At 40.3% G+C, this 21,777-nt stretch overlaps 1 protein-coding gene across 3 annotated transcripts; it reads right to left on the reverse strand.

The window, feature by feature from the left end:
- Positions 1-1,248: 1,248 nt before the first annotated feature.
- Positions 1,249-19,942, reverse strand: fubp3 (far upstream element (FUSE) binding protein 3). Of its 3 annotated transcripts, none has more exons than XM_056432391.1 (19): positions 19,818-19,942; positions 15,044-15,155; positions 13,041-13,071; positions 12,024-12,073; positions 11,799-11,870; positions 11,065-11,122; positions 10,696-10,855; positions 9,773-9,871; positions 9,486-9,590; positions 9,282-9,384; positions 8,898-8,998; positions 8,546-8,675; positions 4,843-5,003; positions 4,509-4,582; positions 4,226-4,368; positions 3,766-3,822; positions 3,446-3,496; positions 3,187-3,314; positions 1,249-2,679 (listed from the first exon to the last, which is right to left on the reverse strand). In XM_056432391.1, exons 1-19 carry the CDS (start codon positions 19,911-19,913, stop codon positions 2,671-2,673), a joined length of 1,740 nt encoding a protein of 579 aa, XP_056288366.1. In that variant the 5' UTR covers positions 19,914-19,942; the 3' UTR covers positions 1,249-2,670. The 3 variants fall into 3 exon arrangements, with proteins under 3 accessions (XP_056288366.1, XP_056288365.1, XP_056288367.1); XM_056432390.1 differs by having other exon boundaries at positions 13,041-13,074; XM_056432392.1 differs by lacking the exon at positions 3,766-3,822 and having other exon boundaries at positions 13,041-13,074; positions 19,818-19,940.
- Between the last annotated feature and the right edge of the window lie 1,835 nt (positions 19,943-21,777).

The raw sequence follows: 21,777 nt of genomic DNA on the forward strand, positions 1-21,777 counted from the left end.
TTGAGGCTGCTTCCACCAAGGTATAGTGTCATTGTATTGCTTTATTCAATATATTTTATAAACTGATCATATATTTTTTTAAGTAACAAGTCAACTTAATTTGTAAGAAAAGCTGAAACAAAATTAAAGGAATAAAAAGTGAAAAGTAGAAGGAAATTATTATTCTTAAGTAAAGAACATTTATCATTGAATAAAACACAATGTGAATTATTTCCCTGCAACTACTATTTTAAATATTCCCATATTGTATGTTTGGTAATTTATTTAAGGCTTGTAATACTGTATGTTGTCAAGTTAAATTAGCATAACATCCAATTTGCCCCAAAGAGTTTTCCACTGTACAATAAAAACATCACGAGCCCTTTGTCCGACTCTACGTTCCTGTTTCTATGGAGGAGGACGGTTCACATGCTGCAGCAGAAAATAATCCCTGAAGGAGCAAAGGTGCAAGAAAGGTCTATATGAATAATAATCATGCCTCTCAAACTCAGTCTGAATGATCCTGGAACAACCAAATCATTAGACCGCCACAATAGACCACCAGGTCAGAAGTGTCCACGGGGACGCCGCCGCGTTAAGAAGAAGGAAGAGGATCAAAATCAAGGGCTGGATTTGGAAACAGCTGCCCTGCATCAATGCAGCGGACAGTATGGGGCCACGCAGGGTCCCCTGTGGAAGGAGTCTCCCTGCTGAGTGCAAAGATGTGCAGTGACAAAGCTGGAGGGGGGGCTGGAGAGGAGGGGGGGGGGGGGGGTTGGACAGGATCGCCAAGGGATGACGTGCTGCTGGAAGTGGACATTTAACATGTGCAAAGAGGGGGAGGGATGGGAATGTTACATGGATTGTTTTAGGGAGCAATGAGACGATACGACCGACATCAATCAGTCAAGTTTTTTTTGTTTGAGTATCAAACTCAATTCTGTAACCGCGCAAACAGAAATCGGAAGAAATAAGAAAATTGTCAACATTAAGTTCCTATTAAGGCAATCGTCACACCTGAGATCTCACATTTTGATTTTATGACGAGACTAACGAAACCGGTCCCGGTACCAGATACCAAAGTCAGGAACAACAGTCCCACATGTCGAGTCACAATCTCCTGAGTTTTTTCATGAAAATACAGTTGGCCGGTATATTCTTTCTAACCTCTCACGGTTTGTCAGAATATTATTAACACAATCAGAATGCAACAAAAGACACACAAATGTTGATAATGTAATGGAAATGAGCTCAACAGTGCACAACAACGGTAGTCTGGATGTTTTTAATACATGGTTAACTGTACACAAAGGAAAAAAACCACCATAATTAGACATTTTGAAATTATATCCCTTTTCATTAAGAAATGACGTTAATACCAGAATCATTTTTCCATAATGACGCATCATTTATATCATTTATATTAGACCACACAAAGAAATAAAAAAATTAATTAAAAAGTTATTAGCATTGGACTGAGTCCAACACCCCACTGAGTCCACAGCGAGGGCTTAGCGGGGCGTTGGTGAACTGGGAGGTACCAAATAAGACAGTTTTTGATCATAATACTTAAAACATAAAAATACTATATTAATTATTACACAGGTAGAAGTACAGAGGCTTAGCAGTCTTGAATAGTTCAGGTACAGAACATACACAAAAATCTATCACTTATTTTTCTTCATAACGAGATGCAACATCAAATTTCAAATCACACATTCACAATCTTTGAACATTTTCAGGATGAAAACAGAACAGAAAAAGAGGGACAGTTTTCCTGCAACACTGATCACAGGAAAAAATATTTTTTATATAAGTATATATATATATGAGACATATATATTTTAAATTAACAGTCAAATATATGAGCATATATACATAGTTGTACAAGGTAGCAAAGGCAAAAAAGCTATTTGCAACATCCCCCTAAATCCTATCATGACAGATAATTGTAATAACATTATCCATGACATTTCAATTTGAAAAAAAAAAACATCTTAAAACTACAAGTTAAAAGTCGGTCAAAATATTAAAGAACCCATCTTTGTTTCAAAAGTGAAATTAGATATTGCACCTTTTTTAAACCAGAGTACAATAAAATGACAATGAAAAACAGCATACAATGCACAACAGGAATTAAATCAGAACTATTGCCGCTGGTAGACATTAATCCTTGTTTTTAAACCGTGTAACAAAAATACATTTCCTGTAACAAAACATCACAGTTTCATTTCACTGAATTTTGTAAAAAGAAAACATTTTAACACGCTTTTAAACCTCTTATGACAAATGGTATTCAAGACTGCTAAGCACATAATCATGTTTCATTTCAACAAAACTAGAAAAAATAGATCATATTGCCTTTTGAAATGTTACAACTCTTCGGTCAGTTTTGGCGGTACAATCTGAGTCAAAGACAGGAAAATATAGAAAAACGAAACAGCTCTCTCAAGTCCAAAAAGGGATCCCAGATACTGTCTATTCAAAATAACAGTGTACACAAGCATTTAGTAACAAATAACTGTTCCTGATTTTTAGAAATATTACTTTATCATATAAGTCGTTCTACAGCTAGTGTTTCTCACTAAGAAAAAAAGTCTTCAAGGCATTGCAAATCTAGAACCCCTCGGTTAAAAAAAAAGGGTTGTTTTCATTCTCAGTGATTCAAGTCTTCCACCTGGGCGTCTTCTCTTAATGATCCTGGGAATAAAACCAGTTGGTTCATCATTACACAATGCCGCAGCAGATTCCACTAACATTTGTTTAGAGATTTAAAAAGAGAAATCAGATGATATTTTATATTTTCTTACCGTCAACCAATCCAACCAGTAATAACTGTCCCATAGAGCTTCATTGACATACAACTATTAAAAAACATTTCCTTTCACAGATTAAATGATTAAAGTTAAAGGTCAATTTTCTGTTGATTCGCTCATCGCTTAAGCTCTCTTGTTTTTAAAAGTTTAATGTGCTAATAACTACAGTTCAGAGCGGTTTGAGGAAGGGACGAAGCCTTTTTAAACATTCATAATATTTGGAGAGCCCTTTCTTAAAACGTTAACATCGTCAGTAGAAGCCGAGAGCTAAAAGTATGGAAGTCTAAAAGTGTTGAGAAGCAGAACATGATTGGTTTTGGTCTTTTTCAGCGATTTGTTGGCAATAAGAAAAACATGGTGGTAAATATGAGCGAAGGCGGTCGGTTCTCACCTGAAGGCCCTGGGCTTGTGTTTGCTGCGCGCCCTGGTTGAAGTAGGCCATGGGCTGTCTGTAGAAATCCACCCAGGCGTTGTAGTCCGGATTAGAGGTCTGCTGAGATCCAGGACCAGCTGTCTGGCCTTAAGGGGGAAAAACACAATAAGGAAAGAAACATAAGAGCCGGAATCCAGTAAATTAAGTCAATCTGCAGGTTTGAGCTCAAAAAGAAATCTGTTAGAGCTCTTAATGAAATACTTCCACAAGGACTCACCCCAGGATTTGTTGAATTCAGGAGCAGTGCTCTGGGCTTGGTTTTGCTGACCTGGAAACCCAACAGAAGAGTTTCTATTTAGTATTTTAATACTAACCTTAAATAAAGTCTTTCCCCACTGACGTTCAGTTTTAGTGACCAGAGATTAAGATTTAAATTGGATTTATGCTCATCTTTCCAACATGGTGAATAAATGGCTTCATCAGGCTAAAATGAAGAAATTACTTTTATATAAGAAAAGAGAAACTTAAATTAAAAGGTCTGTGCAACAAGATTGTAGAATAAAGTGGACGTTTAAACAAAATATCCTTTTCTCTTGCCTAGCTTTTTATAATACTGCTCCCAGTCCATCTGGCTCGTATGGGATCCTTTGTGACCTGAAACCAGACACAGATAACACCACCAGTTACTGAGAGGGGGGCTTTGCTTTTTACTTTTCACCTTCTGATCTCATCCGATTCAGAATGATTTCCATCGACAGCAAATATAAAATCAGTCTGTACAGGAAAGAGCTGGTTAGCCACAGGGAGCATGGCCATTGTATCCTCGCCTGCTGAACACTTTGAACACACTGCAGCACATGAAACTCACATAAAACCAGCCCGGCTACGCTTTCAGACATTTAAAAAAGGCCAAAGAAAATTATTTCTATATTTTTTGTTTGCTCATTGAGCAGAACGATCTCGCTGGGAACGCATCAGATTTATTGATTGTGAATTGTATTCATATCAGGTCAGGTTGCTTTAGCAGCTACAATAGTTATTGGTGCATTTTACTTACTGTGCTCCTGCTGCTGCTGTTGCTGCTGTTGTTGCTGCTGCTGTTGCTGCTGCTGCTGTTGTTGTTGTTGTTGTTGGCCTTGAGGCTGCCATATTTGAAAAGTTGTACCCCACCCTCCTCCAGTCATGAACGTCTGAGCCCCACTTATGTAAAAATAAACAAGACAATTGAATGTCAGTATTAAACGTGACAATCACATTCTGACTGTCAGTGCACGTCTGAACGGTAAAACATGAAAATTACACGCAAATTTTAGATGGTTTGTCAAGAAATTGAAGCATACTGTTGAGGAGGAGTGGTTGGTCCTTGGTTGTAGGGATTCATACCGAAGCTGCTGTTGCCCCCCATTCCTGGGCCCTAGAGCATAGAAAGGGAAGAGGAGGCAAGTGAGGGACCACACTTGTGTTTAAAAGGGAGCCAACAGGCAAGGTCAGAGGGCAGGGCCGGGCGCTGATGCACTCCATTAAGTCCATTTGATGGATTCTTTATGTTTAACCTCTGGTGACATCCTGCTGGCCACCAGGACCACAGCAACCCAGCAGCTCTCCACAATGACATGTGCGCTCATGAATATCAGGCCAGACAATAGTGTTTTGGGCCAGAGCCAGACCACCTACCCCAATCCTCTCATCGATCAGCTGGCGGGCCTTTTCCAACTGCTGAGGGGTGCCTCGGATGGAGAAGATGCGCACGTTGGGGTCGGTGTTCGGCGGTGGGTTTCTCTGGAGCTCCACGTGGGCACGAGACTGCTCTTTGATGTTCTTGATGGTTTCTCCACCTGGGGAAAGCAGCCAGTAACACATTGTATTCAACTAGGGCTGCGACTAACAGCTGTGTTTGTTATTAGTGAATCTACCGATACATTTATCAGCCTAAGAATTTCAGAAAATACAGAAAGAGCCCACGGTGGACCAACTGTCCAACATGAGGTTTACCATCACAAAAGACATAGGAAAACAATCTTACATTGAGAACCAGGAACTGGTGAAAACAACAATAAAAAAAAAGACATGGCATTGATTTCGATAAACGTCTGTCAATCGTCCAACTGATTTATAAACGTTTAACACATAGGATCACATGCTGCTCATGCAAGACTTTCACAACACACGTCAACATGAGATGCTCGTCAAGACAACGGACATCAGAAACTCTTCTCTTTCCACATCCATCACAAAATACCATTATGTTTATGTAGAAAGGAGTGAAACACAAACGATGCCTTTGAGACAAGACGAACCATAACTTGTCCAAGTGTGGAATCATGCAATTGTTTTAAACTTCTCAAAATACATGAATGCTTGTCATAATTATTTGTTTTTAAAATCTTCCCCATCTTACCAGCCAGCCGGTATGAAATGAACGTAGCATTAAGCCAGACTTGGAAAGTGGAGCGATAGTGCTACCTTATTGTGTCTCACCACTTATCTACCATTCTGTGGCAACATCCATGCAAATCAGGAAACAAAAGGAGACATCTCCTTCTGCACCCCACCCCCCCCTCCCCCCCTCCGCTGCATCAGATGCCAGCTTCCCGACGTGTGGGGAGAGCAATTACACCAGCAGGGAGAAATTAAACATAGCTGGCAGGAGAAAAGGGCCAAAATTGAAGCGTATCCTCCTTCTGGGATATCGTTTGTCTCTTTTACCCTTTTCATTCTTGACTCTGTGTTGTCCTCCGTGATGAGAGGAGGGAGTGAACCCCCCCGTTATAGACGCCACCCCCCGCCACAATACCCATCTGAACGAAAAAGGCTGAGGGTGCTTCCCGGGGGGACACCGGGGCTGTCCCAACATCAATTACACATTTGTTCACTTGTGGCTGACACTGATGACCCTGGCTGACCTCCGAATGAAAACGCTCATCAAAAACCTCTCCTCCTCCCGGAGCCTATTCCTTGCTGCCAACAGACTGCACACGGCCCATTAACCCATTGTCAACCAAATGAAACTTCTGCCTTAATGAAGCCATTATGAGCTCTTCTAGTCAGACAGCAGAGTGCAATGAAGACCCTGACTATTCATTTCATGGACTGGCCTGTAGTGAGGACAGATAATACGGGCCTTATTAATGAGACTGGTTTAGTGAGCTGGAGAAAAGGAGGGGGTACAAAAGTGCAACTGGTGACGGCATTCAAGGAGTCAACCCCAATGGACTGGTGAGCTGCTGGTGGGGTAAAAGTCTCAGGCCTCGAGGGAAAATAACATTCCCAGAAGGTGCATCGAGGATATTTCTACTGCAGCAGCAGTTTTATGTCAAACCAAAAGGGCATGCAGTATGGTTGAAGTTAATATTATGTCGAGTTTATTGATATCAACATATAATCAGGAAAGACATGTTTAGTAAGCTCCATTAAGAAGATTGAGATCAATCGATTTATCCTTGAGGATAAATTTAGATGCAGAGTGTTTTTTTGGAAAAACTCAAACGACAACTTAAAGAAAAGGAAAGGTCCAGCTTGTTTGTGTATATTTCACTATGTTAATTAAGTGTTTTTATAAGTGTGATCTGTCTTATACCCTGTTCTAAAGCTGACATGATCAGTTAGTCGAGTCATTGAACATTAACCGATAATCCATCCATCTATCCGCTTATCCTTGAGAGGATCGCAGGGGGGCTGGTAGCAGCCGATACCAGCTGTCATTTGGCGAAAGGCGGGGTACAGCCTGGACACGTCTCCAGTCCATCAGAGGGCTGACGGAGACAGACAACCATTCACGCTCACATCGACACATACGAGTCCACTAACCTCCAACAACTCAGAGAAAACGCACAAATCCCCAATTTAGGGTGCCGTCTCTCGCCCAAAGACACTCCCACATGTGGGCAGAAAGAGCCGGGTAGTAAACCATCAACCCTGAAACAAAAGCTAACTTAATGCTACATCTGTAACATTATAATTACCATTATTAATTTGGTGACCAGATTCGTAGAATTACATCTTATGATAATTTTGCAAACACATTTAAAAAATAATTTAATTTCAACCGAGACGTACAATGGAGATAAAAATCGACGCTATATTCTCTTTGCCTCATGACAGTAAAAAAATTAAATACTTATGTAAAAAGGGAATAGATGATTAAATATAATAAACAAAAACGTGCAAAAACAAGTGTACATGATGGAAGATTGGATTTAAAGCAACAATTTGAATCAGGAGTATATGTGAAAGTCACATTAAAAAGCAATAGTTTGGCTAATAAATGTTAACTTATGGTCCACCTACTAGGTTTTTCCACAGCTTCAAAAAAGAACAAGCTAATTTCAACTTCCACTACGAGAAGCGACTGGAAGCCCTGGAAAACCTAGTAAAAGGACCTTTAAGTTTGCATTTTTATTTAAAAATTCATGGGTAAAGTTATGGGATGCTCGTTTTGGCTCTTGCACCGAATTCACGCCTGTAATAAAGTCTGAGCAGGTTGGTGGGTGGCTTGATTTATCAAGCGGTGTGTCTGTGTGTAGGGGGTCAAGACAGAGGGCCAACGGGCTGCATATGGCATCGTAAAGATATTAATCACCGCACCCTTTAAGGGACGGCTGACAGCACCCAGACCCACCGCCATCCCCACCATATTGGCCCACTTCATATGCTAATGCACAGAGAAGGGGACGCAACGCCCAGGTTTATTTGTTTCCCTCGCCCCACTACATGCACAAAAGCCACTTGACATTTCTATTGCCATGTTTTTATCTTAGGTAAAGAGGCCCACTCCGAACCCGCCCACAACTCGACGCACACACACGCACACACCAAGGCAACATGCATGCGCACACACAAGCTCCTTCCAATGCAATGGTCAATGACTTTTAAATAGCTGGCAATAGAGTGGGCATGAATAGCCAATAAGCTAATTCCTTCTATTCATTCCCTTGCTGCACTCTATTGGGCTGAAAGACCCTCATTAGATGCCAGGCAGCCTTCCACATGATTGAGGGCTGTTATTATGCACCGTTAACAATTAATGTCACATTACACGCATTATCCCCGTCATTAAGCCCTTAGTGAAGCCAATGAATGCCACTTGTGCTGTATACATGAGCCCTGGAGAGAGAATAGGAGGGTAGTTACACCCCCCCTCTTCTCATCAGTTTCACGCAGTGGCAGAACACCGAACGGCTTTCAGTTATTAAAGAGAAAAGGCAATCTGGCGATTTGGATATACTCTTATTAAGACTGTTCATATTGATGGACTCTATTATTTCTCTCAGACAGCAAGACATTGATTATACCTGGCAGGCTCACACTGAAGTCTCACGAAAAAGTCTGCACTATAAAGACAAAGAAATATGAAACTTAATGAAAGCATGTTCTTTACCTTTGCCAATCACGAGTCCACACTTATCGGCAGGAACCGCATATGTCACCTCCTGCAGTCCTCCAGAGCTCCCCATGTTACAGTCACTCCGCCCCCGACGTCCGATTACACCTCCAAATCCATCTCGCTCCTACAGGAAGGGAAGCAGGAAAAGTTAAGGCTCCCACTCTCATTTAATATACATTTACCCATGACACTTTCCGTTGCGTTTACTTTCCCCTATTTTGGGTTGCAACAGTGATTATTAAACATACATTATCCTTTTTATTAAAATAGTGTCTTGCTGCTGGTATTCAAATAAAATTGTATTTACTGGAGCGATGTCAACTGAAGACAAAGCAAAAACACAAACCTGAGCAGTTTGAACCAGTTCATTGATGAGGTGGACCGCGTGGTGGCAGTGGTCTGGCTGGCCCATCACCTGAGCAATTCGGTCAGGGCTGACTCCATCATCTAAACGACAAAGACAAGGGACACAAAAGCTTTTTAACCGTTTCAAGACTGCTTAAATTACAATTAATTATGTAAAACCGGGGGGATATTTTTTTACTTAAAGTTTGGATTTCACAAGTCAAGTGAGAAGTGATAAGAAGTAGGAAAACATGATCAACTTTCAAATTATTGGTCTGGAATAATATCAGTCAAATACAACATGAATATAAAGACCAGCTTTAGGGATTACGCATATTTCTACTTTACTTATTTGCTGACATGAGGACTTGTTGACTCCTCTTACCTTGTTTGAACTGGATCCTGACCCCGGCATCATTCTGAATCTTCTTGATCATTTCTCCGTTCCTGCCGATGATGATGCCGACAGCAAATCTGGGCACAACCACCTGGACGAAGAGAAAACATTCAAAAAATATATTATGTGAGTGAATTAAATCAAATCATCTTAGATGTCTAGCATCTGGGTAAGCAGAACAAAAGCTCTTACATCCAGGCTGCTTCCCCCCATTTTAGATCCAAAGTCTGCCCTGCCAACCCTGAAGTCTCCTTGGTCCTTGTCCCGGATGAGCTTTACCACAAGTTCACGAGCTTGCTATAAAGAAGATTGAAAAACATACCGTTTCTTCTTCTTTTGTTTAATTATTAATGTGAATTATAAATGTATAGCTTTCAAAGAGGCTTTCAAAATAACTGGAACACTAAAGGTATAAAATGTGTAAAATTGAGTGTAAACTGTCCAGATAGCAGCCAGCACTGAGCTCCCCTGAGACCGACCTGCACTTTGTGGGGATCCCCAGTGATTCTCAGGGGCTTGTCTGCTCCAGTGGGCATGGGGTCATCCTGAATCATTATCATCTGCACTCCTGTCCTCTCCTGCAGGGGTACAACAGACGGGAAGAGAAACACACAGCGAGAAGTTACTTGGAGCTCAAAAGACTATTCACGCTGAAGGGAGGAAATTCTGCCACATGTTGAAGAACAGGTTTTATAATTTGATGTAATTTTGGTCTGTATCTAGACCAGAAGTTGTTGTTGTTTGTGTGTAGTGGAGGGTACGAAGCCACATTTGTAAAGAATCAAGGCATCTGTTGAAATACAGTGATCAAAATATTACCCTTTAATGGTACTTTATTGCATTTTGTCCACTTCAGACGAGGATCATAAATCTTGTATCCCGTGTCTCTTTTTAGAGCAGTTTATGAAACCTTTAGCTAGCAGCTTAAAAATAAATCCAAAATAAAAGAAAAACCACTGCGACACTTTACAGGCCTCATCTATAAATCATAAGGAATTTGTAAAATAACAATGGAAGAGATAACAATTTCAAAAATATTGTCATTAAAAACATGTGAAATACTATAAATGACAAATACATAAATTTAGCCAGAGTTTAGTGACTTTTTTTCCACCCCTCAGTAAAACAATCGTACACCAGCCATTTATATGACGGTTATAAAAAGGCTCTGATTATCAAGCAGTAAAAACATCTAGGCTCCCTCACATGGCTAAAAGGTGCACTGCAAATGGAGGAAAGTCTGCATTTCTTTATTTGACAACTCTAATAAATGTTTTTATTGTGAAGTTATCTTTCGTGCAATCTGCATGTGTGATGGATTCAAATGTTTAACTGGCCGACTAAAAGAGTACAGTTGTCAAAAGCACAAAACTGTTTCATTCAGTGTGGTCCACTACCAGACCTGCAGTTGTTTGATGGTCTCTCCTCCTTTGCCGATGACAAGGCCAACTTTGTTGGCAGGGATGAGAATCTGTTGGATCGAACTGCCGTCCATGTCACAGTGAAAGCCTGGACCATACCGACACTGCTCCACAATCTCACTCAACAGCCTCTTGGCCTGACTGGGGGTGGAGCAAGAAATACATTTATCAACAGTTACAGACGCAACACAAAAAAACTCTCCTCACATTTTTCTTTGTCAAATGTGAAAGAGGTGTTCAGTTGAGTCAGTGACTAATTAAGTGGCGATGTGAAAAGAGATTGAGTTCATGCCCTCTGTGTTACAACAATAGGGCACACTTTCAGTAAATCTGTCAAAGTTGAAACTCACTCAATGTTTTCTGGGCTTCCAGTCAACGTGCAGGGTCTGTCCAACATGCCTCCGCTGTCTGTAACAGCATGAGCACAACAATTAAAGATAGTGCTCATGTGGAAACAAGAATGGAAATACTTAAATTCACACAGAACAAATTTAGACAATCACCTGGCTTAAAAGCCAAGGTATGGATTATTTTGGCTAAATAGCAAATAGTCATTAAGAAAAAATATCACACAAAGTTTTTGATGCATTACGATCAATAATTGCTTTGTAATCACATCGCAGCCCTCTAAATCAGAATTCAATTGTGAGGCACCGAGAGCTTCCTGGCCCAAGTTGCCAGTCAACTACAGGGCAAACAAAGTGACACCAATCAAGGTAAAAAAAATGCTCATACATGTTGAATAGTGGGGACTTAGGCTGCTGCTCATTTAACATTGTAGTTGCCCCAAACCTGAAAGTTGGAAAGCCAAACAATTTGAATCCTTTGAAAAAGGAAAGAGTAAGAAGTCTGAAAGTCATTGTGATAATCTAACGAATACCTAACATTTCCAACACTACTGCACACAAGTCTAAATCATGGCAATTTTTAAAAGAAGCCATATTCTACTGCCTATTTCAGTTTATGGATCATGACAGTCAGTTAAAACATGTTTCTGGCCTCTGAGGAGATACAATGATATCTTGAAAAGTCACACCTAAAGCAGAAACAAGGGGCTTAGATAATGTGTTTCGTCACATCTTACCTGAAGCAATCTGGATCTTACAACCCGATTCCAGCTGAATTCTTGAGATCTGTTCTCCTCCTTTTCCAATGACTACAGAAGCAGGAGAGAGAAAAAGAGTTTATGAGCCTTTTTGAATTTAGACAGGGGCCTAAAGCAGTGACCCAAAAACTGAGCAGAATGTCAATACTGATGATTACATGTCAAACATTAATACTGACTATAATGAACTGAAGAGCTACTTACTGAATCCCACCATCTTATCAGGCACTTTGTAGTCTTCTGTAGCAAGAGCCCTGGGAGAGATTAGGACATGATCAATAATGTTTTCTGATTGCTTCTTTTCTTTGATCTAAAACCCAAAGATATTCAGTTCACGGTCATTGAAGAAGTACAAAAACAGAAAATATACACATTTAAGACGCTGGAACAGTATATTATGGCATTATGGCTGAGGACAAAAAAGATGTAAATCATTAAGAGAACAGAATTGGCGATTTATTTTCTGATGAACTAAACGACACTACGAAGAATTTTATATATAGATGCTATCATTTCCAATTTATTGATCAAATATCAAAGAAATTCAAATAGGGTATTTTATTATGACTTCATGTCATATAGCTTTTTGATAACCACACAGTTATATGCAGCACAAAAGATATCATCTTGTTCTCCTTACTTCCTTCGATTACAATGTTTTAGTAGGGGTGCAAAATGTGAACACGACTGCTGAAAAGTGGAGTCGCCTGCCACATAGCTTGGTTCAATAGTCAGATGAGGACTATTACATATTTCTTAATCATCTTTTGAAAGTCCTCTTTCCAAATGAATGTTGTATGAAGGGTCATGTTTTCCTAGATAGAGAAAGAAAACGGAATGGATTCAACTAAACTAACTGTAGAAACGGCAGAAAAAAATCCATCTGGTGATTTAATTATTTTCCGATTCAACTGTCATTGGTAAAAGAAACTGAAAGACTTAGTCAGCATCAAAATGTGTGCAGACTGAACTAGGCATCGCGTACACAAAAGGTTTTAATGACTTCTTTCGGTGGCAAAACCATTCCAAATGTAAAGGAATTTGGTGTCTGAACTCTACAGTTTTTTATTGGCGTTAAAATAATCCCTATGAAAGGAAAGACAAGACATCAGGATGTCAGGTGACCTGTTACTTTCGAGCAGAAGAGTATATGCAGGTGAGAAAAGACAACCAAGTGCATTAAAATGAACAGAAACACAGATGTTAGGAAACTCTGCTCACCTTTGATGTACCATTGCACCAAGGTGGTTCCCTACTGAGAGAGGCGAGAGCAAAGCAGACCAATTAACATGAGAAATAAATCAGAGATCATGGAGAAAGATAACGAAAGTGACGAAGCAGCGCAATGAAAAAGAACGAGTCATGCTTGGGGATGGGAGCAGATGGATACGGTCCTGCCAATCCTTCGTGTCGGACCCACAGCGGGGGGCTTTCCCCAGCATGGTAATCAGGCCTGTGAGTGTTTGAGTGAGTGTTTCAATCAGAGCCGCTCAGAAAAGCGAGGCAGCAGACGGGTCAGTGGCTGCTGGTCCTGAATTCTATTTTGCCGGGTAGCACCAAGCAAGGGTCCTGCAGGGTCAGTGGAGGATGTGCTGCCATGAACGTGAACACCCGAGTTGATATCTAGCAACTTCAAATCAATTTTATGGTCGTTTGAACCGATTTCACTTCCTCTGGAAATGCACCGGGGTTAACGTTTGAGAATGGAACAGCTATGAATATAAAACAGGAGGTGTACCGCATTTATACAAGGATCAAATGGGAATGCTTAGAGTACATTTGATCACTAAATACTGAGAGCTACCACAGCGCGATAAAAGATACCATTTCTGTCATATCCCCTTCACAGAAAGATACTTAGGACAACTTGTTGCAAACAAGTCTAAACCAGCATTGTGTTCAATGCATCTATCCATGCCGTCAGGACTACATTAACATATAAATAGCGGTGACAACATAAGTGGACAACCGGTTAGATACTTAGTATTTCCACTTCATGGCGATGAAATGGATGAATTATTTGTTTGGTACGTCTGCGACGGAAAGCAAGATAGAAAGACACGTCTTTCACAACACAGCAGTGTCAAGATACTCAATAATATAATAATCATTTATTTTATATAGCGCTTCTCAAGACACCGGAAGTTGCTTTACAGAGTCCAGAGTCCAGTAGTCACACACACAGTCATCCCGGTGGTGGTAAGCTACATCAGTAGCCACAGCTGCCCTGGGGCAGACTGACAGAAGCGTGGCAGCCAATCAGCGCCTCCGACCACCACCAACATTCACATCCATACGATGCCATACATCAATAGTTCATAGAAACATGAAAACACAAGGCGATGGCTCTCAATACAGATTGTAGCGTTCCCCCTGCATAGCTCCTGCACTCTGAAAGCATTCGTTGTGGTTTATTATTCCTCCCTTCGGTAAATCTGTTAGCCAAGGATGCAACAATCCCAGTATCTGCTTTTGGTCCGATACTGTGCTCGTGTAGTTGGGAACACTACTGTAATAAAACCGCACCAGACACCACAGCGGGCATTGTCATGGACAGCTGCAGCCACTTTCTTAATAAGTCTTCAACACATCAATTAGTTGAGCTGCGAGTTTGTCAGCCGTGTGTCTGCCTGGCATACTCTGACCGGGGTTATGATCAATAAAATGAATGTAAACGATGCCAATTTCTAAATAAAAAAATAACGTGCTTTGTAATAGTCAGCGCATTTATTTGGCCTCGAGGATACAGTGTTTTGGCGAGTTCACACTGAATGTAAACAGAAACTTTGTTTACAAAAAAAGAGAAACAGCTCCAAGTCGTGCTGGATCACACTGGGGCACAGTTTTGATTAGTTTATTGTAGAGACAAAGCTTATTTCTGCAGGTAGGTTTTCTTTGCACACAACATTTAGGTTGTTTACCAGCAACACTGAGACAGTCCTGACTGAAGAAATGCTGCCATATTCTCATTATTGTTCCACTAACATGGTTTATTTAATTCAAGTGCTTTTTACTGATTATATTCTGTACAAAATCTGCTTTGTGAGAATTTAAGACACGGTCAATAAATAATGAGATGAGCCACGTTCAGACTGCTGATCATTACAAGTTGAACATGGCTCAATTTCATCTGGCAATGACTTAAGTCGAGTGGATCAATACATCAGATCATTCTGCAGACCTGCAACCATGACATGTATGCGTTTGCAGTGAAGGCCTCTTACCTCCATTGTCGAGTGAACGTTTTTGACCTCCAAAGCCATAGAGGGAGTGGTCTATGACCGGAGGGGAACTGTTCATGTTGGGCATCTGGTCTCCTCCCATCTTGGCTGCCATCTGGAGACACAGAACAGGAAAACAGATGGAATAATAAGTGAAAAGTAGATATGCTACGATATTATCTTTGAACATACAATTCTTTTTCCAAGACAACCCTTGATGAAAAGGGCGACATGCTCTTTTCTTCTTTGCTGTGAAGTTGGGCCTTGAAAAAGTCATCTGTTGGGGAGTGTCATCTTTTTGACAGCAGCTGAAAACTGCACTTTGTACATTGTCACCGCAGCTTGAAGCAGTCTAGACTAGCGAGCCTTGTGTTTTCCTTGAAACATCGGTCATCAGTCGGGTCTCACCGAACTTTTTTGTAACGCTTTCACTGACAAATCACGCAGATCATCCCAGCGCATGTCAGTTCCTCAACAGATTGAATTTGCCAGCAGACAGATATGACTGCTACCCAGAACAATGACACACGACTGCAAGAGCCTTCATAATCGCGCGACACAACGAAATCACCAATGAAATTCGTTATCGATTCGTGCCAACTATTTTAATAATCAATTTTATAGGTTTGTTGTTGCAGCCCGAGCCAAATACCTTTATCTTAAAACTATTTTAATTGCCCAATTGATTATATATATATATATTAAAAAAGTGAAATGTTATGAGCTGTAGTTTGTGTCATTTTAAACTGTTATACTGTAATGCATCTCTATTTGCGTTAGTCTCACAAATGAATACACGAGTGGCAATACAATACTAAATCATGAATTTGATACCTTACTAGGAAAGATAAGTTTATCTGGGACACAAGAAGCATCAAGTAGCCTGCAACATGACGACAGCCAACATTTAGTTTAGACATGAATCCCTAACAACCGAGCTGTGTTGTTACACGCAGCTGTACAAGACCTTTGCCTCCAGTAAATAAAACTCGGCAAAAATGTAATTTAAATCAATATCAGCTGTCGGTATTCAACCAGTTTTTACTCTCCATACTAAAAAAGTATTGGCGCACACAAGAAACTGTTTACTTTTGCGAATCAAAATCAATACGGAATTAGATTTTGTGCATTTTGTGTCTTAAATATTTTCAATAGTTCACTGTTGCAGACAAATTTCACGTGTTTCTCTTTTGATGAAGTGTCCAATTCCCGCAAATAACTGAAAGTAGAGCGCAGTTATTTGCATCACAGAGTAGCTAAAGACCAATCTATTTCTACCTTCAAAATCATCCACTTGCCAAACTAAAGTAAATACTTGTGTTCTGCAGCGATGGGCAATTAAATCTTCAGATCTGCTGCATGTGAGCACCAACAGCATGTTCCACTAGCCGTGAATGTGCCACCTCTCTTTCCATACAAAAGTATAGCATTTCGGAAAAATTACACCAAATTGACATCTGTGCCTGAAAGGAATTTCTTTCACGATATGAAAATATGGTGACAGCAATTAGAGTCTTCCATCACCGTCAGGGATGATTATGCACTTCAGAGCCCACCTAAAGTGAGCGGGGTGCAATGAAAATAAGGAGGCAGAAAGGGAAGCAGGTGTGGGGTTGCTGTTTTCCATGACATCTTTGTAGCCCTGCATGTCAAGCAGCCTGAAAAGCATTTTAGATGAGTCAATCCTCAAGAAAATGCTTAAACTTTTGAGTTTAATTAGTTTCACTCAAAAGTTAAATTCCACTACAGATGAGCAGATACCGGAGTAATATCTCACACGTCAACTGCCTGTTTTAAAGGTGGCCAGAATAGCATGGGTGTAGGTTGTTACTGGATTTTACAGTATTTGTATTGACATGTTGAATTTAGTTCCCAAGTTTAGTTTACAAGACAAATGATCTTGTTTGTATCTTGTTTTATTACTCAAAGTGGGTACTTTTGATCAGATTGCTGCTGCAACATGATTCAATTCCAACTTGTATGTTGATTGTTCAGTGAGACAAATATCAGGTAAGTTGCAGCAGCAAACAAGAGTTTATATTTTAAAATATTTGTGATCATGCACGAACACAGTACCGCTTTGGTCTCAGAAGAAAAATGTAAATGTGAACTAAATTATGCTCTATTAAAAACAACGTAAAGGAGATCTGACAGCAGGAGGGGGATAAATGGAGGGGTAACAGGGCGAGACACAGCAGACCTGCCAGGTTTTGTCCGTCCCATTCCTTGCCAGATGTTGGCTGCGATTCACAATTTTGTTATTGAATAACTAAAAAGAAAAAGACAGAGATGAAGCTTTAGCAGTTTGTCTTTTGTTCTGGTTTCACCGGTGGTCGAGGTCTCTGAAAACAACGGGAAAATGCTAGTACAGACGCATGTTTTTTTGTGTCATTTTAAACTGTTTAATATAGATAATAGTTTTAAGTGTCATGAATTATTGTTGATTTGGGTCACCAAGACTTTAATCATAAACAACGAGTATAAATAAAGTGTTGCCAGCTTTAGGGTTTAAAGAACTAAACTTACTATTAAAAAAGTACCTGAGTGTAGCAAATATAATCAAAGATGCATTTGCATGCACATAAACATTTGCATCGGTCAGGTCAAGTACAGTCAGGTGGATTTTGTGTAAAACTGTCCATCTTACAGCAGAAACCCCTTGATGTTCACGGAGTCGTCTGAGTAAACACTTCTGTGGCCTGGACTGGCCTCTAAGACCAACTCAACTCCTGGAAGGCAATTATTGATATGTATAATAGGGAAAAAAATAGTTCATTGAAACTACCGCCAGGTTTAACCATGAAGTCTTAAAATATGTACGTAAATGTCGGATTTGTCTAAAAATAACACAAACGAAGTCATGTGACATTTGGTTACATGGGACGAAGTTATGTACGGTTTATTTTTAGGGTCCAAGAACATGTTGTCCAATAGCGGCTGTGGCAGAACGGGTTGTCCACAGATCTTCGTTACTCATGGAACTCAATTGTACTTGATATGGTCTTCATATAATGCAAGAATGTGTGTGTGTATATATAGTGATCAGTTTACAGTGGGCTAATATAAATGGTTATGTTTCTGATGAAGATGGGTACATGTAGGGACGCTGTGACACTGGCCTCCACTTCCTATCTCTCAGACTTCTGCTACCTCAATGTCATACGATAAGACACAAAACAACAAGATCACTTCCCTTTTCTTTAGAGTACATATGAAAAATGTCCAATGTAACTAACATCAGGAAAAACACAATGTGGCATACAGAACTTTACAAGGGTTAATATGCAATTCTTCCGATCATAATCTTAGATTATAAACAGCAGTATTTATGACTTTCTGCAATTAATGATGCAAGAGGGTGGTAGATAACCTCAACTAAACCCGGTGTAACCTATTTGTTGTCACTGCTAACATGACATGACAGGGGGTCAGCATACATGTGAGAAAGTGGAGGAAAGAGGGTTTATGAAGGGATGTAAAAGCAGACAGTGGATTTGACATGTCACGTTTGTATCTGGGTGCACTCAAAATTGGACAACACACTCCAATATTTTCAAAAGAACTAATAATGAGCATTAAACTCAATATATGTTATGGCATATACTTATACACATCTTTGCACCATCTACTCATGTACTTCCTACTACTATGTATGAATTAGGGGATTAAAGTCTGCATTGCACACGTGGCTGTTTAGGATATAATCCACACAAGGGAAAGCTTAACTGTTATCTGCGTGAAGTCCAATGCACAATGATATACTTATCTTCCATTACAGCTACTTCTTTTGATTAACTTAATCGTCGCCTAACTCCAGTGACCCTCTGCACCAGTCACGATCTGAAACTAAGCAATGTCAGCTAAACAGGGGAGCAGAGAAATGCAGATTGGAGTGAACATTTTGTAATTTTCTGGTATTTTCCAGGCAGCAATGGAAAAAAACAAGTGTGCTCAACAGCAGGAGTGGAGGGGCGCTTATTTGAACAGATGACGTTTCATTACATGGCCTCACTCCGGCGCTGCCTCTCGGAACACTGTGCCACACACGCTAGCTAACGCCAGCTAACTCCAGGGCACAGCTAGCGTACACACGTTTATGCTAATACGCAACAACAAAAAACACGCTTCAAGTTTAATATACAGGCTCTTTGTTGAATTGACGACGGGCAGGAGACGTGATTCGCGGACGTGATCCCGGTTTAAGCTACAAGTGCGTCTCTTCAACTGGGGCAACCGTCAGTTAACTTGGAGCTAGCTAACTCAGGAGCAGAAACTAGCCGGCTAACTTTTTGACAGCGCGTCAGGCAGCTCGGTAGTTAAATATTAATGTCCAAACTAAATATTGTCCACGGTCACGTCGCGGGTCACGCTGTCAGGGAATCAAACTTGTGATAGTAAGTTAGCTAGCTTGGCTAACTGCAACTTATGTCGCTTGACAACAGGTTGCAGTGTGTCGGGTTAACTTACTAAAGTTGCACAAACTTCGACGCAATAAGAGGCCCTTCGTGTTTTGCGCCAGACATGGTTTGCGTGGACGCGCCGACAGCTTTCACTCGGTTTCTTAATGCGTCTCGTGTCCCGTGTGAACTCTACTCTGTCCTCTCAGCTATGGTGCCTCGTCTACTTAACGTTAGCTCGCTAGCTTGCTGGGTGCATGAGGAGTGTTTGTAGGAGGGGGTCCGGGGTGCCCCGACCAAAGTCCTGCCCTGCGCCACGTGCAAACACGTTGTTCGCGGTCCGAAAGAACGACACTTGCGTTCGCCGACGAGCCTTTTACCTGTCGAACCCGGCGTATCGTGTCTGCGAAGTCATCTTTCGTTCCGGGCTGAGCCACCGAGGCCTGTCCCTGAACCAGCTCCGCCATCATCATCATCCGCCTCGGCAGCTGAGAGCCACACTTAAAAAAAGAGAAGAAAAAAGAACAGCACACGTGCCAAACCAAAGCTCCGCGAGCCAGGTGATCTCGCGAGTTGATCAGGGACTACATAGCATGTAGGCAAATACAACGTTACCATAATAAAGATGATATTTTTTTATAACATGCAACATATGTGAGTATTTATGTGTATGGAATTTATAATTAAATTATAATTAAAAAATACATTATTACTATATATATAGTAAGTAATAATGTATATGTATGAAATATATATGATATATATATGATATATATATATACACAACAACAACAACAAATATACATTAATAATATACTTAAAACAAAATAAAAAATGTAAATTGTATGCTGTCAAAGTTTATATTAAATAGTTTTCATGCATGTATGAATTATGTATAATAATTCAACCAGAGATAATTCTGATAAAAGAAGAGATCATTGCAGGATTATTATTTGTGTTATATATCACACATCAGCTATATGTAACTAGGTATGTTAAAATAGAACTGGAGTCCTGTATCTTTGTATGTGAACATACACCCAGACAATTCAATTGATTCTGATTCTGGTAGAATTGGGCCAACAAAATTTGCTATACTTCCCATGCATTGGGGTGGTTGTGGCTCAGAGGATGGACCTGATGGTCCTTAAATCCCAAAGTTGGCAGTGGGATCGCTGGCTCCTACTGTCCGCTTGTCAAAGTTGCTCCCTGGGATCTTTTCAGCAGCCCACAGCTCCTAAAATCCTCAGGATGGGTTGAATATACATATATCAAATTTCATGTATATGTGGAAATTTAAATCAAGTTAAAGTTGAAATATAGTTGAAGACAACTAAAGCCATCAGCTAACAGCAGCAGGCCTTGGCCAAGGCCTCTATGGCAAAGAGAGAGCCATGTTGAGTTGTTATTCAGCTACTAGAGACATCTGCACTGTGCCACTTTGCTCCATCATGTCCCTCAATGTGTTTTGTAATCTTGTTTAAAAAAGGGGAAAAAAGAGCCAAATAGATCTTTTAAACTGACTTTTGAAATGTATAGTCATAACATTGCGTCTTTGAGTACTTCGAAAAGTGCTATAAAATGTAATGTATTATTATTATTATTTTTATTTCAAGCTGTCTTGTCAGAATAAAATAAAATCCAGTTGGGATTTTTTTTCACAAAGAAAATACACATTGGGGAATATTGTTTTTTCCCTTGCTGCACATGTGGAAACATCTTGTTGCACATCTGGAACATGCCAGCAGCCAGACAGAAGAAAGTAAAATTGCTGCACATTTTCAAACTGTTTATGCAAAACAGTTCCTGCTCCATAAATTGAATCCAAACCTCAATGAGCAGTCCGACCAGTAAGGACAAAAATTATTGTGTAGTCCAACAGAATTAGAAACCTTCATAGTTATTTCAGGGTTTGTTTCTGGGTATCTGATAAAGCTTTTCTTCAGGCTGAATGCATTGTTTTAATGATGTACAGTGGGGCCACCATCCTGATATCTCAGGCTCAAATCTGTCAGATCTCTTATTCACAAAAACATAATTACAAAACATGACAGCACAAGCACAAGCTGAAGCTCATGATACATTTAGATAACATATGTGCTGTATCTTAACACTTAAATAACCGTCTCCCAGTATGGTTACATATATGCAACATGCTCATGCAGCTGCTTGAACAGGGATGATTGACCTCGAACTTGACAAACAGATTGGCGTGCTGTGTCTTACAGACATCCGTACAGATATCAATTTCCCTTCCTTGTCAGCCCCTGGGCATGTTATCACCTCCAAAAAAAGAAGTAGGAAAATTAAGCGGGAGCTGAAGGCTGTTTCCAGACCAGC

This window comes from Pseudoliparis swirei, chromosome 15 (assembly GCF_029220125.1).
Source record: "Pseudoliparis swirei isolate HS2019 ecotype Mariana Trench chromosome 15, NWPU_hadal_v1, whole genome shotgun sequence".
NCBI classification, from domain to species: domain Eukaryota; kingdom Metazoa; phylum Chordata; class Actinopteri; order Perciformes; family Liparidae; genus Pseudoliparis; species Pseudoliparis swirei.